Raw genomic sequence first — 17,374 nt, 5'->3', positions numbered from 1 at the left:
TCAGCGGCCATGGCTCACGGGCCCAGCCGCTCCGCGGCATGTGGGATCTTCCCGGACCGGGGCACGAACCCGCGTCCCCTGCATCGGCAGGCGGACTCTAAACCACTGCGCCACCAGGGAAGCCCTGGCAAAATGTTTTATCCACTATAATAAATTTCCATAATTCTGAAAATTATCTTTCAAAATTTTTCCAAAATTCTAAGAAAAATGACAAATTGGAGGTTTACTCTAAACATGCATACTATCTTATTATCCAGTTTTGTATGCAGAAGAGACTGAAGAGTTCAGATTTGACCAAGATGTTGATGTTAAACCTGAAATTCCGTCTTCCCCACCCCTAGGCTGCCAGAGCCCCCACTACAGCTACCTGCCAAGACAGGTCAAACATGGAGACGTAGCGCCCTAGATAGAATTATAAAGAAAATGATATTTGCGGTAACATCAATACAACTTCTGATTTATATGCATAAAGCATAAAAACATATCAGCATTCAAAAGCAAGACAACAATAACTGAATCACTTTGCTGTACGGCAGAAATTAACACATTATAAATCAACTATACTTCAATAAAATAAATTTTAAAAAAAAGAAAATTAAAAAATAAAAACCAAGACAACAGAATGTGGAATTAGTCCAATCCAAATGAGGCATCTTCAGACCTCCATGATGCTGGTTAGTGGTCTCGATCCCACTTAACTATCTTGGGCTCTCTGAGAGTAACGTGTTTCATGCGGCAACTATACTGATCCACTCTGTTGGGAGTGAACGCAGTGTGGACCAGAAGGTAGAAAGACCAGTCCTTGCTGAAAGACAGGTCTGACTGCTGCACTTCCATCTTCTCCCCATTCTTCAGCAAATCAATCTCAATCTGGGGTGGATGGAACCCAGACACATAGCAGTTCAGGTAATTTGGTTTTCCATTATCTGCGGGGTGTCATGAGTAAACCTGAACCTTCGGAGGACGCTGGACGGCGTCCAAGCCAGACAGCGAGAGCAGCCCAAACAGGACCAAGGTCACGAAGGGAGCCATCGCTACAGGAGCAGCCCGGGTGGCGAAGTCAAGAATTTCTTAATGAGAAATGTGAAGTTTATACATTTGGCTACTTTACTGTTGAGATTAGATACTTGTTAAACATAAAATGGGGATATATTTTTCCTATGCTTTATTAATTTAAAAAATTAATTCAATTAAGACTCAATTCTGGGAGGAGGGGGAGATGGAGAGTTGTCCATCAATGGATATAAAGTTCCAGTCACACAAGATGAAGAAGTTCTAGGGAATTCACTGGCAGTCCAGTGGTTAGGACTCGGTGCTTTTACTGCCGAGGGCCCGGGTTCGATCCCTGGTTGGGGAACTAAGATCCCGCAAGCCACGCAGCACAGCTTAAAAAAAAAAAGAAAAAAAGATGAAGTTCTAGAACTCTGCTGTACAGCATTGTGCCTGTAGCTAACAATACTGTATTGTGCACTTAAAAATTTAAGAGGGTATATCTCATGTTAAGTGTTCCTACCACAATTTAAAAAAAGAGACTCAACTTCAAAGCTTCCAGGCAGAAGTCTGTTCATTCTTAAGTTTTGCAGTAAGCAGTAAGCATCAAGAAAGGTGTTGGGCTCATGAAAATACTTTCACAAACATAAGCTTTCTTAGTCTTGGCCAAAATGTTGCAGCTGAAGAAATGTACAGCCTCACAGGGGGTGGAGTCACTTGGGACCTCATCCCTTCCGAATGACCAGGATAGTGTCCCTCCTCTAACCTTTGTGCTAGGAAACCAGCCTTCAAAATAAGACAGTGGTTTTCTGTGACCTACTGCTGCCTATCAAATCATCTCAAAACTTAGTGACTTAAAATAACAGTTGGGACTTCCCTGTGGCGCAGTGGTTAAGGCTCCGTGCTCCCAATGCAGGGGGCCTGGGTTCGATCCCTGGTCAGGGAACTAGGTCCCACATGCATGCCGCAACTAAGGAGCCGGCGAGCCGCAACTAAGGAGCCCGCCTGCTGCAACTAAGACTTGGTGTAACCAAATAAGTAAATTTTTTAAAAAAGAAAAGAATGCTCAGCTCTCTGAGCCTCAGTTTTTTAAAAAAAATAACAACAATCATTTTAATATTATTCCTCATGGTTCTGGGGGTTAACAGGGCTCAGCAAAAGGGGGATAAGTAGGAAGGTTACACAGTACAAGCATGACAATAGAGGGGCAACATTTTGGAATGAGGGCAGAGTTGGCTACAGAAGTGACATGGGGACTTCCCTGGTGGCGCAGTGGTTAAGAATCCACCTGCCAATGCAGGGGACACAGGTTCGAGCCCTGGTCCAGGAAGATAGCACATGCCGCGGAGCAACTAAGCCCGTGCGCCACAACTACTGAGCCTGCGCTCTAGAGCCCGCGAGCCACAGCTACTGAAGCTCGTGCTCCCAGAGCCCATACTCCGCAACAAGAGAAGCCACTGCAGTGAGAAGTCCGCACACTGCAACGAAGAGTAGCCCCCGCTCACCGCAACTAGAGAAAGCCTGCACGCAGCAACAAAGACCCAACACAGCCAAATATAAGTAAATTAATTAAAAAAAAAAAAAAAAGAAGAAGTGACACGGAAGCCTGGGAGATGCTGGCAAGTAGAGATTACAAACAAAAGCCGAGGGGCTGGAGATGGGGCCAGAAACACATGCCCACGTCCTTTCTGCTCTTTAGACACGTTAGGATGGTGTGGTGTGGTTTTAAAACAGGTTTGCAAATCCTTGGACACATTAAGAGATGGAATCTAATTCCCCTCTCTTTTAACGTGGGCTGGCCTTAGAGATTCGATTCTAATGAATAGAATTTGGCAGAAGTGATGCTGCGTGACTTTTGAGGCTAGATCACTAAAGTCTGTAAGACTTCTGCCTAATTCTATCCCTTTTGGAACACATGTCTTTAGAGTCCTGAGCCCCCATATAAGAAGTCGGTTACCCTGAAACCACCATGCAGAGAGACCATATAGGGATAGAGGGATACCCGAGGATCACAGCCATACCAGCTGCCAGGTGTGCTAAGTCTTCCCAGTTCAGGTATTAGACATATAAGCAAAGAAGCCTTCAAGATGTCCCCAGCCTCAACAATTAATAGACATAGATAAAGCATCGTGCCCAACAGAGAATACATATTCTATTGAAACAACTGTGGAAAATTTATAAAAATTAACCAAGACTTAGCTTTCAAAGAAATTCTGAATATATTTCCCAAAAGATATCATATAAGCCATATTATCTGACCATAATACAATAAAATTAGAAAGTAACAAGAATAGGCCCTAACACAACATTGTAAATCAACTATACTTCAATTAAAATAAAAAAAAAAAGAACAGCCCAAATACCTCTATCTTTTGGAGATTTGAAAATATCCTTTCCCTCACCTAAATCAGCAAGAATAAGCAGATGTTTATGTAGGAGGGGGAAGATGCAAGATTAATGATAACTGAAGGGGAATCCTTAAAACAGGAAGAGGAGTTACTAAAACATGGACTGAATGAAAACTTTAAAAAACTAGTAAGGAGAATGTATTTTTTTAAATACTCTATCATGGTTGGTTAATTTGGAGGCTCAGTGACCAAGCGTCTTTCTACATTTCCGCTCTGTCATCCTCAGTTGTCAGTGCCTCCCCTCATGCTCACAAAATGGTTGTATCAGCTCCAGGCATCACATCCTCACACAACATTCCAAGGCCAGAAGGGAGGAGTCTTATCTCTTTCCTTGTGCTCCTCTTTGAAAGGAAAGCCTCCCAGCAGACTTCTCCATCTTAACTTTGGTCAAAATTGCATCACACTTCCTTTCCTGAACCAATCCCAGGCAAGGGGAATGGAATTACTGCGATTAGCTTTGATTTGTCAGGATTCACCCCCAGCTCCACTCCTGGGATGGGGAGGGGCCCAGCTTTTCCTGAGTCGCAAAGCCTTCCATAAATGAAAAAAATCTGGATTTTGTAAGAGAATGGCTGTGGGGTAAGAGACCAATAATGATAGTCATAACCTGCCCCTTGAGACTGCCACTTGCATCAAAACTTAATATATTCTTTTTCCTTTTAAAGTACTTCACCTGTATGAATGAACAAAACATTCTCAAATATTAATAGATTTTTAAAACATTTTTATTGGAGTATAATTGCTTTACAATATTGTGTTAGTTTCTGCTGTATAACCAAGTGAATCAGCTATATGTATACATATATCCCCATATACCCTCCATCTTTTGTCTCCCACCCACCCTCCCTATCCCACCCCTCTAGGTGGTCACAAAGCATCGAGCTGATCTCCCTGTACTATGCGGCTGCTTCCCACTAGCTATTTTACATTTGGTAGTGTATATATGTCAATGCTACTCCCTCACTTCGTCCCAGCTTACCCTTCCCCCTCCCCATGTCCTCAAGTCCATTCTCTACATCTGCGTCTTTATTCCTGTCCTGCTCCTAGGTTCTTCAGAACCATATACTTTTTTTAGATTCCATATATATGTGTTAGCATACGGTCTTTGTTTTTCTCTTTCTGACTTACTTCACTCTGTATGACAGACTCTAGGTCCATCCACCTCACTACAAATAACTCAATTTCGTGTCCTGGCTATTGTAAATAGTGCTTCAATGAACATTGTGGTACATGTCTCTTTTAGATTTATTAAATAACATAAATCAAACAAATTAAACTTTCAAAGCCAATGAACTTAAAAATTTCCTGGATATTCTGGTACCATACAAAGACTGCACAATTTCAACTTAAAATTCTAAGTCTACATCAGTTACATATTTTAAGTTAGAAGCACATGGCTTTTATTTGAATAGGCTAAATCTTCTTAAACATTACAAGTACATAAAGTGCCTGATTTGCCAAGATTCTTTACAAGAAAATATGGGCTACTTTTAAACATTTCTAAAGTTAATTAGAAATCTTTGCTGGATCAAAAGATGTTATCCACTAAGGAACAAGGTTATCATCCCAGTGAAACGAAGTTACTTTTGACCAGAAATTTTTGCCACACATGAGCTCTGGAAAGGCAGAGAGCAGGGCAATTCCTCTCACACCCACTAAGGAAACCATTATATCATCTTCTCAGCATGTTTGAGGTTGCAAAAAGAATCTGCATTGACATTTAGAGCTGCTATGTCAATGATTCTATAACTCCAAGGGGTGGGGTGGTCATGGGTCCCCGACATTACCTAATTCTTCAGTTTTCTCACCTAATTCAGCAAGCACCCCCCCTAGGCTGAGTACCCCACTAGAGTCTTTGTTTCTTGAACTCTTAAAAGGTATGTTCATATTTTCCTGCCTAGGTGTAAAGACCTTTGAACTTTACAGGAATTCTGCATTCTTTCATGGTGTCAGGACCACTCAATACTTCCAGATATTAAAATGATATTCAACTGAATTCTGGAAATCTCACATGGCTTGTCTGATTTGTGATCACAGCACATAAGGTCCATTCTACTGGTATTAAATACCATTGGATTGTGTAGAAAATATTTTAGAAAGGTGACTAAGTTTGTGATCAGAGTAGATCTAGTGTTGTATTATAAACAAGGAAGAAAACGGTAAGGTGGGAGGAAGGGATGGGAGGAGAGGGAGTGACAGACACAAGGTTTGTGCCTGATTAGGGTTTTACCACCTAGAAGTGGAAACGGGGCTGGATTCTAAGCATCCCAGGGCAGCTTGGAGAAGGGAGAGATGCCATCTCCTTACAACTCACAGGGCTCACAGGGTGTGCTTGCACAGACGGACAGACCACCCACCACTCATCTCTGATTGTGGGTTCTGATTGATCTGTTTCTCTCGCCTCCCTGGAGATAAGCAATTTGCTAGCTGGTCTTTGGCAGGCTTCCTCTGCAAGCCATCCTCCTTGTGATCCCTTAGTGTGCTAGCCAGGGGTCCTTCGAGTTTTCTGTTATTACCCAGGAATATGTGCAGCACAAAAAGAGAGCCTGAATCTTGCCACAGAGAACCTGGCTCTGGGGGTGACTGTCTGGTGGGCTTCAGGATGCTGTGGCTGTTGATGTGGGTCGCTCTTTTAGCATGACAGATGCTGCTGCTAAAATATTCCTTCTTGCGTCTCAGACATTCCTTCCTTCCTGCAGAAGTACATCCCTTAAGGAGTTCCTTAAGTGAGGGTCAGTTGCTGGTAAAACTTCTCCATTTTTGTTTTCTAAAAATATCATTTTTTCACCTTTCTTCTGGAATTATAATTTATCTTGGCATAAAATTCCAAGTTGATGGTTATTTTCTCTCAGCACTTTAAAGATAGCATTCGGTACAAAGAAAATTCAATGGGGAAAGAAGCATCTTTTCAACAAATGGTGCTGGAACAACTGTATATCCACATGCAAAAGAATGAAGTTGGACCCTTACCTCACACCATATACAAAAATTCACTCAAAACGAATCAAAAGACTAACTGGAAGAATTAAAGCTATAAAGCTCTGAGAAAAAAAATATAGTGGTAATTCTGCATGACCTTGGATTTGGCGATGGATTCTTTGATATGACAGCAAAAGCATGAGTAGCAAAAGAAAAAATAGGTAAATTGGACTTACTAAAGTTAGAAACTTTTGTGCTTCAAAGAACACCATCAATGAAGTGAAAAAACCCATAGAATGGGATAAAATACTTGAAAAACATATACCTCATATGGGTCTAGTATCAAGAATATATAAAGAACTCTTACAACTCAATAAAAAGACAACCCGATTAAAAACAAGCAAAGTATTTAGAGAGACACAACTCCAAAGAATATATACAAATGATCAATAAGCACATGAAAAGGTGCTCAACATCATTAGCCATGAGGGAAATGCAAGTCAAAGCCACAGTGAAATATTACTTCACACCCACAAGCATGGCTATAATTTAAAAAGACAGATAATAATAAGTGTTGGATTTCCCTGTGGGTCCAGTGGGTAAGACTCCATGCTCCCAATGCAGGGGGCCCGGATTCGATCCCTGGTTGGGGAACTAGCTCCTGCATGCATGCCACAGCTAAGAGTCCGCATGCCGCAACTAAAGATTCTGCATGCTGCAACAAAGATCCCGCGTGCCGCAAATGACCCAGTGCAGCCAAAATAAATAAGTGAATAAATAAATATTTTAAAAATAGTGTTGACAAGGATATGGAGAAATTGGAACTCTTTTTAAAAAATATAGAATAGGGAATTCCCTGGTGGTCCAGTGGTTAGGACTCTGCACTTTCCTGCCAAGGGCCTGGGCTCAGTCCCTGGCTGGGGAACTAAGATTCCACAAGCCGTGTGGCCAAATATATATATATATGGAATATTTCATGAATTTTCATGTCATCCTTGCACAGGGGTCATGCTAATCTCTGAATCATTCCAATTTTAGTATGTGTGCTGCTGAAGTGAGCACAAATTAGAACTCTTATACATTGCTAGTGGAAATGTAAAATGGTGTAGCTGCTTTGGAAAACAGTTTGGCAGTTCCTCAAAATGTTAAACAAGAGTTACTCTATGATCCAGCCATTCCACTCCTGGGTATATTCCCAAGAGAAATGAAAACATATGTCCACACAAAAACTTGCACATGAAGGTTTATAGCAGCATTATTCCTAACAGCCAAAAGGTAGAAACAATTCAAATGTCCACCAACTGACAAGTGGATAAATAAAATGTAGTATATCCATGCAATGGAATATTATTTGGCCATAAAAAGGAATGAAGCACTGATACATGTTACAATGTGGATGAACCTTTAAAATATTATGCTAAGTTAAAGAAGCCAGTCACCAAGGACCACATATTGTATGATTCCACACATATGAAACGTTCAGAATAGGCAAATACATAGAGATAGAAAGTACGTTAGTGCTTGCCAGGAGCTGTGGGGAGAGGGGAATAGGGAGTGACTACCAACGGGCAGTGAGCTTTTTTTTTTTTTTTAATTTTTTGGCTGGACCGTGCAGCACGTAGGATCTTCGTTCCCCGACCAGGGATTGAACCCGCACCCCTTGCATTGGAAGCATGGAGTCTTAACCACTGGACCGCCAAGGAAGTCCCAGTGGGTTTCTTTTTAAGGTGATGAAAATGTTCTGGAATTAGTGGTGATGGTTGCACAATTTTATGAATATACAAAAACCATTTAATTGCACACTTTGAAAGAATGAATTACATGGTATGTGATATATATATATATTTTTTTAATTTTTAAAAATATTTTAAAAATTTTATTTATTTTATTTATTCATTTTTGGGGGGCTGCATTGGGTCTTCGTTGCTGCGTGCGGGCTTTCTCTAGTTGAGGCGAGCGGGGACTACTCTTCATTGCAGTGCACAGGCTTCTCACTGCGGTGGCTTCTCTTGTTGCAGAGCACGGGTTCTAGGCATGCAGGCTTCAGTAGTTGTGGCACACGGGCTCAGTAGTTGTGGCTCGCAGGCTCTAGAGTGCAGGCTTAGTAGTTGTGGTGCACGGGCTTAGTTGTTCTGTGGCATGTAGGATCTTCCCGGACCAGGGCTCAAACCCGTGTCTCCTGCATTGGCAGGCGGATTCCTAACCACTGGGCCATCAGGGAAGCCCCTATATATATATATTTTTTAAAGGAGCATTTTACAGTCTTCTGGTTTCTACTATTGCTGTTGGAAACTATGCTGATATTTCCAATTGTCGTTTTTTAGAGGTAATTGTCCTCCCCTCCACCCAGGCCACTTTTAGAATCTTTTTTTTTTTTTTTTTTTTTTTTGGTTCTACAGTTTCACTGTAATGTGTCTCAATGTGGATTTCTTTTTATCCTATTCGAATTTGTTGGGCTCTCTGGATCTGAAGATTCATTTCTTTCATTAATTTTGGAAAATTGTCAACTGTTATCCCCTCAAATATTGCCTTTCTTCTATTTTTTTTTCCTTCTGAGACTCCAATCAAACATTTATGAGACTGCCTCATTCTGTCCTCCATATCTAGTAACCCCTCTTTCATATTTTTCTTCTCTTTCTTTGCTGCATTCTGGGTAATGTCTTGCAACTTTGTATTAATAACTTCAACTGCTTTCTCACTTGCATGCCTAATAGCATCTCAACTATAGCACATCCAAAACTAAATTCCTACCTTCCCCAACCTGCTCCTCCCTCAGGCTTCCCCATCTCAATAAATGGCAATTCCATTTTTCTAGTTGCTCAAACCCAAAGCCTGGTGTTACCTTCCCCTTTGCTCTTTCCCTCACACCCCATATACAATCTTATATGTAGAGGAGAAAATGCACCCATCTGTTTCAGAAGGAAGAGCATCAGCCAAAAAGTGAAATTGAGACCTAATTTCTTAGCAGCAGAACTGGAGGTAAGAGAAAGCTATGTTTTTGACTAGATATTCCTCTCTGGGTCCTGAACACAAACCTTTGATCTGCATAGGACATTCTTCTGGGGTTGCGGGAGGGGTCTATCTCCTCAGTAGACTAAACTACAGACCAGAGAACTGTTTGGGAAGCAGAGAATTAGAATAAACAAATTCCCATCAAGCTACGGAGGCCTGATAGACTGGTATTCTTCACACCAGACCTCTGTCTAAAGAACTCGGACCAATCATCCAGAATTAGTCATCTTCAGCCTCCCATCTCAAGATCTAATTTCTTATATCCCAGAATTCTGCTTGAATCTGGTCTCTTCCCTCAATCCTCACACCCATACCTTGGTTTGAGCCTCATCATCCCTTTCTAGGACTCATGCAGTGGCCTTCTCCTTGGCCTGCCTCCAATCTTTCCCCTGCTGCTTCACCTTCCACCCTCCCACCAGAGTCATTCTCCTAGAAAGACTTTGTCTCATGATGCTTCTCTGTTGGAAAACCTCCTTTGGTTCCCCAGGCTTTGGCATCAAATCAAAACGCTTCAGCCTGGCACTCACATTGCACACACCCTATGCTCCAGCTACTCTGAACCTCTCTCCACAACCTCTACAACATTTGGTGTCCTTGGAGATGTGGCTTCCTCTGCCTGAAAAACTCTTCAGCCCCCTGTCTGCTTGGTAATCACTTACTTGCCTTTTAAGAGCTAGCTCACATGTCACTTCTTCCAGAAAGCCCTCTCTGGCCTCCTCCAGACAGTGCTCCCCTCTCTTAAAGGAATGAACACACTATATTGCAATTATTTGCTTGCACCTACCTCCCCTTTGACATCTGGAGCAAGCACCTTGAGGATAATGACCCTGCTTATTTGTCTTTTCATCCCCAGAGCCTAGCACAGTGCTGGGCTCAAGCAAGGTGCTCAAAAAGGATTTGATGAACGAATGAATGAATGCATGAATAAATGAATGACTGTTTGACCATTGTGGTAGACTGCCATTTGGTGATGCCTAATGAACCTCACCCCACTATATTCATGCCCTTGTGTAGTCTCTCACACATTGACTCTGGGCTGGGAAGTGACACCTGTCAATTTCAGCTCACAACTCAGTGGGCAGAAGTGATCACATGGCCCTGCCCAACTGCAAGACCGAGGGGAGAGGGGTGGCAGGCAAGTGTGATGCCAGCGCTCTAAGTCAGGACTGATTAAACACTAACACATTCTTATTCTTTGGCTCTCCTAGTCCTAGATTTCTACCTTTCTAACAATGACAAACATTTGTATAGAAATTTGCTTCATGCAAAATATTCTCACATATGTGATCCTTGCCAGAATACTCTGAGATAGATAGCATTGTTGTCACCATATTTTATAGATGAGGAAACTGAGACATGGAAAACTCCTCAGTCCCCCAGCTAGTTAATGAGGAGGTTGGGGTTCAAGCTTCAAAGCCAGACTGTTTCCTTAGCCACAGCAGCCTTAGATTTGTCACAGTTCAGGCATGTTATCAGGACTTCTCTGAAAGAGCAAATACAGTGAACAGACTGGGCCTGGGTTAATTTTCAGGAACATCCCCAATTTCTCTTTCTTTCTCTTTCTCTTTCTCTTTCCCTCTCCCTCTCTCTCTCTCTCCTAATTCACTTAAATAATTACAAAACAGGGAATTCCCTGGAGGTCCAGTGGTTAGGACTCCATGCTTCCACTGCAGGGGGCATGGGTTCGATCCCTGGTCGGGGAACTAAGATCCCGCATGCCACGTGGTGTAGCAAAAAAAAAAAAGAAAAAAAAGACAAAACATAGAAAGACAGAGAAGGAGAGACAGAATCTGCTGACTGGCCAGCTTGGGTCATATGTCCATCCCTGTAATGAGAGGACAAAGTCACATCATTGGCAGCCGCATAGAAAGGAAGGGTTCACTCATAAGGAAGAGGAATGCTGTTACCAGAAGAAGATGGCCAGGAATGCTGTGCAGACAAAACCCAGAGATGCCCAGTCTAAGTTTGGAATTATTTTTTTAAGATTTACTTATTATTTATTTTATTTATTTTTGGCTGTGTTGGGTCTTAGTTGCAGCACGTGGGATCTTTCGTTGCAGTGCGCGGGCTCTTCATTGTGGTGAGTGGGCTTCTTGCTAGTTGTGGCGTGCGGGTTTTCTCTTCTTTAGTTGTGGCGCACCGGCTCCCGGGTGCATGGGCTCTGTAGTTGTGGCGCGTGTGTTCCAGAGCGTGAGGGCTCTGTAGTTTGCGGCACGCGGGCTCTAGTTGTGGCACACGGGCTCTAGTTGAGGCACGCCAGCTCAGTAGCTGCGGCACGTGGGCTTTAGTTGCCCTGCAGCATGTGGGATCTTACTTCCCTGACCAGGGATCAAACCTGCGTCCCCTGCAGTGTAAGGCGGATTCCTTACCACTGGACCACCAGGGAAGTCCCTAAGTTTGGAATTAGAAAGTGTTGTGGGGACTTCCCTGGTGGTCCAGTGGTTAAGACTCCACGCTCCCAATACGGGGGGCACAGGTTCGAACCCTAGTCAGGGAACTAGTTCCTGCATGCCGCAAGTAAAGATCCCACATGCCATAACGAAGATCCCGCGTGCCGCAACTAAGACGTGGCACAGCCAAATATATATATATAAACAAACAAACAAACAAATAAATAAATGAAAGTGTTATGGTTTGAATTGTGTCCCCCTCACCCCAAAAGATATGTTGGTGTCCTAACCTCCAGAACCTCAGAATGTGACCTTATTTGGAGATAGAATCTTTACAGAAGTAATCAAGTTAAAATGAGGTCATTAGGGTGGGCCTTAATCGAATATGACTGGTGGGGACTTCCCTGGTGGCGCAGTGGTTAAGAATCTGCCTGTCAATGCAGGGGACACAGGTTCGATCCCTGGTCCAGGAAGATCCCACGTGCCATGGAGCAACTAAGCCCGTGTGCCACAACTACTGAGCCTGAGCTCTAGAGCCCTAGTGCCACAACTACTGAAGCCTGTGTGCTCTAGGGCCCAGCGTGCCACAACAACTGAGCCCATGTGCTGCAACTACTGAAGCCCGTGCACCTAGAGCCGGTGTTCCACAACAAGAGAAGCCACCGCAGTGAGAAGCCCACGTACCGCAACGAAGAGTAGCCCCCGCTCGCCTCAACTAGAGAAAGCCCAGGCGCAACAACAAAGACCCAAAACAGCCAAAATAAATTTAAAAAGAAAAGAAACTTATATATAAAAAAAAAGAATATGACTGGTGTCCTTAAAGAAAGGGGAAATTTGGACATGGAAACATGCATATAGGGAGCTGGCCATGTGAAGATGAAGGCAGAGATGGAGGTGATGCTTCTACAGACCAAGGAACGTCAAAGACCGTCAGCAAACCACCAGAAGCTAGGGGAGAGGCCTGGAACAGATTCTCCCTCTCACCCTCAGAAGGAACCAGCCCTGCCAACACCTTGATCTTGGACTTCTGGCCTCCAGAATGGTGAGCCAATACATTTCTGTTGTTCAAGTCACTCAGTGTGTAGTCCTTTGTTACAGCAGCCCTAGCAAACGAAAACACCAAGCTGGACAGAGTGGGATTCTGACAATGGCTGTTATCGTCACTCTCCACCTCTGACCCATTTCTGCCTCTTCTCCTGTGCCCTTTGCCCATCAGCTCCTACATCAGTGTTCTTCCCCAGCCGCTCCTCTCTGTCCAGCCTCTAGCCAGCAAGACCACTGTTCCCAAAACACTGCTGTGTGTGTGTTTGGATCCCAGAATCCTGCTCTCTCCAAAGCAAAGAGCAGCCCTTCCCTAAGGAGGGGCGGGAGAGAGTGTGGTTGTCTGGGCCTTACCCATGTGGGCTGTCCTCTGTGTCACTCACCTCCAGATGGGCTACAGGACTGAGTGGCTTAATAGCCCCTGCCCTCGTGTGGCTGAGGGTTGAGGGGGAAGGGTGGGAAGGGTGGGTGAGTAAAAATCTGAGATGGGAAAAGGGGAGACTGTGAAGCAGGATTTCGATTCGGCTTCCTGATGCCTGGTAAGCTATCACAGGATGAGGAAACCACACTTTCTAGTGTCACTATGCACTTCGAATGCTCTTCATTTCCCTTGAGAATCTCCTTAGGTTTTGATAAAATTCCTTTGGATAATTACAGCCCATCTGAAAACTGCTAAAGAATGTAGTGGGGCTGCAGGTGGTGACGGGGAAGCCAGAGGGCAGAATGGCCCAGAACGGATAGGACCTTGCACTGTCTGACTTAGCTGGGGAAAAAATGGAAAAATCCCACAGCCTCAGTAACGGAGTTGTTGGAAGGGGTGGAGGCGGGGGAGGCAGGGAGCTGCTGGAACAGCCTTGTTACCTAAATTCCGGAAGGGGCTCACTCTTTTCTAGAAGGTCTAAGAGAAGACCCAGTCCAGGCAGAGGACCAGGGCTGCGTGAGCCCAGAGGAGGCCATTTAGCTCAGTAGCCGGGCAGAAACGGCAGATATCGGATCGCTTGCTTTCAGTGGCAGCTCTGTCACCCATTAGCTGGGTGGCCTTGGTGTGGTGGGCACGGTGATGTGAAGGGGTCCAGGTCCCCCTTCAAGGAAGGATGTGTCACCCCGGCTGCTATCTGCAGCGCTATTGGCAGACAGCCCTCAGCCTTTCAAGGTTTCCTTGGCTCTAGAGACCTCGCCAAGGTCACGGCCTGCTGGGGCGGTCCCCATCCACTGATTGACGGCTGCCAGAGTAGAAAAGGCCGGCCACCTTGGGGCAACTTGGGACAACTCTGAAGGGCCATTCTCGCTCCAGAGCTTCCCATGGGGGTGGCTGAGGCTGCCACGGGGCCTGCATCACAGCTGACTTCGGCCTCTGGCCTCCCTCCCCGGCTTCCTTCTCCTCCTTTTCCAGGAGACTTAACAAACACCCCACGTGCTCACCTCTGTCTCAGCGTCTCCTTCCTGGGAACCCAACACCCAACACTTAGGTGAGTTAATTTACCCCCCCTTGCCTGGCTTCCTTCATCTTCGATGTAGTTGTGGCACTGCCTTCTTGGAGGTTGATTACGCAGATTAGATGAGACACCGCCTCACCGTTCTGGTCCTGTTCGGGGCAGGGCGAGGAGCCACCAGGACCTGGGAGTGACTCTCATTACTATGTTTCGAGGCTGGAGCCTGCTGGCGGGAAATGACAGCCAGCTGCTGCAAGGGGATCGTCTCATGCTTTAAACCTGTACCTAAGTGAGGGCTGCCAGGCTACGAGTGTTCCTCTGGTAACATGCCCTGTGGTTGCCCGAGTCCCTCCTGCTGTGCTAAGGCTGCTGGTTCAGCTGCGTGAGCTCACTTGGGGGTGTGACAATCCACAGTGGCGTGACAAGCTACAAGGTGGCCGCTGAAGCGCCACCACAGCCCTGAGGGGAGGGGGCGGGGAAGCTGGGTCCCCAGGGTGGGGAGCCATCTCTGCAAGAGACATTTCTAATTTCTTTTGAGCCCCAGGCGGTAGTGGTCTGGAGTTAGGGCAGGGGAGCTCTGTTCCTCAGGGGGCCCAGCAGGATCGGGGGCATCTGTAAGCACCCCCAATCCCTTTGAATGTGGCAGCCACGAGAATGTCACCTTGTGCTTCAAGCAGAGCACATCACGGCCTCCTCTTAGGAGGTCCTGGAGGGCAGGGGACTCCAGAGGGGCCTGCGACTCTTCTGGCCTAGGTGATCACCCCGTGGTGGGCTAGCACTGGCTTACAAAATTATTATTTTTCTATTACGAACTCATACAAAATTCTCCTTCAGTCTGGCCATCGGAGAAAAAGGTAAAAATACAGATGTGTATTACGCACATGGGTGCACACGCACACATGGAAAGAAAAAGACAAAAGAAAAAAAGTAATTTGCTATCCTGACACCTAGAGATAAAAACATGACATTTGGGGGCATCCCCTTACATACTTCATTCTTTATATTTTCACGTCAATATGCAACATAGTCACCTATACCCCTTTAAAGTATGTCAGCTGAACGCTATACCTTCCCAGAGCGAGAGAAAACAGTTCCAATAACAGAGGCGAAGATTAACAGAAAATTACCAGCACCCCAGAACTCTCCTCCCCTAATGCTTCTGGGAGTAACCAACCTCCTGATTTCTAATGCCACTGATATAGTTTTGCCTATTTTTAAAGTTTATATAAATAGAATCATATGGTATTAAAAGAAAATAGAGACGATTTGGTCCACGAGTTCACTCAAAGCATGAACTTAAGATGGAAGCCACAAATCTATTTCCTCAGTTGCTTTCAATTCAAAGGTGTCTCTCCAATCTCGTTAAGTGATACCAGTGTCGAGGGTACCTCTTCTTCGCACTGTATGGCCCCGACACGCTAGCGAACTACTACAGCAGGAACTCACCACGAGAAACAGGGACCTTGCTGTGGAGGATTTAGTGTTGAGATTCCAGTATGTTGCCGTCCAAGTTATTTTCAAGGGCGATTTTGTCTATTGGTGATTTTCTCTCATCTCCTGTCTTTAGAAGCCACCTCCTCCAGAGGGTGCAATTTCACCGCACATCTGTTTACAACATTCAGGATGTTTTCAGCGTTCCAGTAAGAACTCAGATGCTGAGATGTACATCCTGGTCCATAATACAGGGGCCCTCTTGGCCAGTCATTTCTTTAGGATAAATTTCTAGAAGTAGATGTGATGGTTCATTTCATGTGTCAACTTGACTGAGCCCTGGAAGGGCCTGGATGTTTGGTTAAACAATGTTTCTGGGTGTTTCTGTGAGGGTGTTTCCAAATAAGATTGGCATTTGAATTGGTAGACTGAGTAAAGCAGGACCCATCTCTCCCTGCAATGTGGGTGGGTCTCATCCAATCCATTGAGGGCCTGAGTAGAACCAAAAAAAAAGAGAGGAAGGGAGAGCTTGGCTCTCTGCCTGATGTGAGCTGAAACATCGGTTTTCTGCCGTGGGACTGGGGCTTACACCATGGGACTTCTTGGCCTCAGAATCATGTGAGCCAGTTCCTTATAATAAATCTCTTTTATTGGCCCCTCTGTGTTCATTCTCCCTATCTTTGTCCACTACCTTTGAAGTCAGAGAGAATCAGTTCCAACTCAAGTCCCACCTCTTACTAGCCCCCAGTTTCTGAACCTCTCAGAGCCTTAGTTTCCATGTTGTAAAACGGAATCCCCAACACCTTCTACCTTGAGGTTTTTGCGAAGATTAAAAGCAATTAGCACAGTGCTGATATAGTAAAAACACATTTAAGTGTAATTTCAATGACTATTGGTTCTGTTTCTCTGGAAACCCTAACACTGACCCTAACCATGCCCCCCAAGAACAGTGGTATGGGCTTACAGTCCCACCAACTGTGTAGGAATGTGTCTTTTTTTCCTTTTGCTTGCCGACATTGAGTTATCACTGAAAAAAATATCAGGGTATGCTGTCTTTTTAAAAAATATGTGGTCCACATACTTGGTACGTCATTCAAGCAGTGCAAAAGGGTTTACGGGTGAAAGTAAGGTGGCCATCTCTATCCCCCAGTCCCTTAATTCTCTTCCTGAGAATTAACTATTAACATGCACTGTCCAATATGGTGGCCACCAGCCACATGTGGCTACTGAGCATGTGAAATATAGCTATTTCGAATTGAGATGTGCTATCAGTGTAACATACACCCTAGATTTCGAAGACTTAAAACACAACACAGAATGTAAAATGTCTCATGAACAACTGTTCCTACGGATTAGATGTTGAAATGATATTTTGATATATTGGGCTAAGTAAATATCTTATTAAAATTCATTTTACCTGTTTCTTTTTTTTTTTTTTTCAATCTGTCTACTAGAACAGGGCTCCCCAACCCCTGGGCCACGGACCGGTAGCGGCCTGTTAGGAACCAGGCCACACAGCAGGAGGTGGGCAGCAGGCGAGCAAGCGAAGCTTCATCTGTATCTACAGCCGCTCCCCATCGCTCCGCATTGATCCCCATCGCTCGCCTTACCGCCTGAAACACCCCACCACCCTGTCCCTTCCATGGAAAAATTGTCTTCCATAAAACTGGCCCCTGGTACCAAAAAGGTTGGGGATCACTGTACTAGAAGATTTTGAGTTATCTCTGTGGCTTGCACTCTACTTCTATTG

At 44.6% G+C, this 17,374-nt stretch overlaps 1 protein-coding gene and 1 non-coding gene across 2 annotated transcripts; both read right to left on the bottom strand.

The window, feature by feature from the left end:
* Positions 1-131: 131 nt before the first annotated feature.
* On the bottom strand, positions 132-1,032 carry LOC102989950 (beta-2-microglobulin-like). The gene is given in 1 exon segment (XM_055081784.1): positions 132-1,032. A coding segment is annotated over 1 exon segment (357 nt). The 3' UTR covers positions 132-675.
* A 6,243-nt stretch (positions 1,033-7,275) lies between these two features.
* LOC112062325 (U6 spliceosomal RNA) lies at positions 7,276-7,379 on the bottom strand. The gene has a single exon (XR_002890667.1). It is a non-coding gene; the product is annotated as a U6 spliceosomal RNA (small nuclear RNA).
* Positions 7,380-17,374: the final 9,995 nt, after the last annotated feature.

The sequence above is a fragment of the Physeter macrocephalus genome, chromosome 21 (assembly GCF_002837175.3).
Source record: "Physeter macrocephalus isolate SW-GA chromosome 21, ASM283717v5, whole genome shotgun sequence".
Classification (NCBI taxonomy): domain Eukaryota; kingdom Metazoa; phylum Chordata; class Mammalia; order Artiodactyla; family Physeteridae; genus Physeter; species Physeter macrocephalus.
This window is presented reverse-complemented; position numbering and strand designations above follow the sequence as displayed.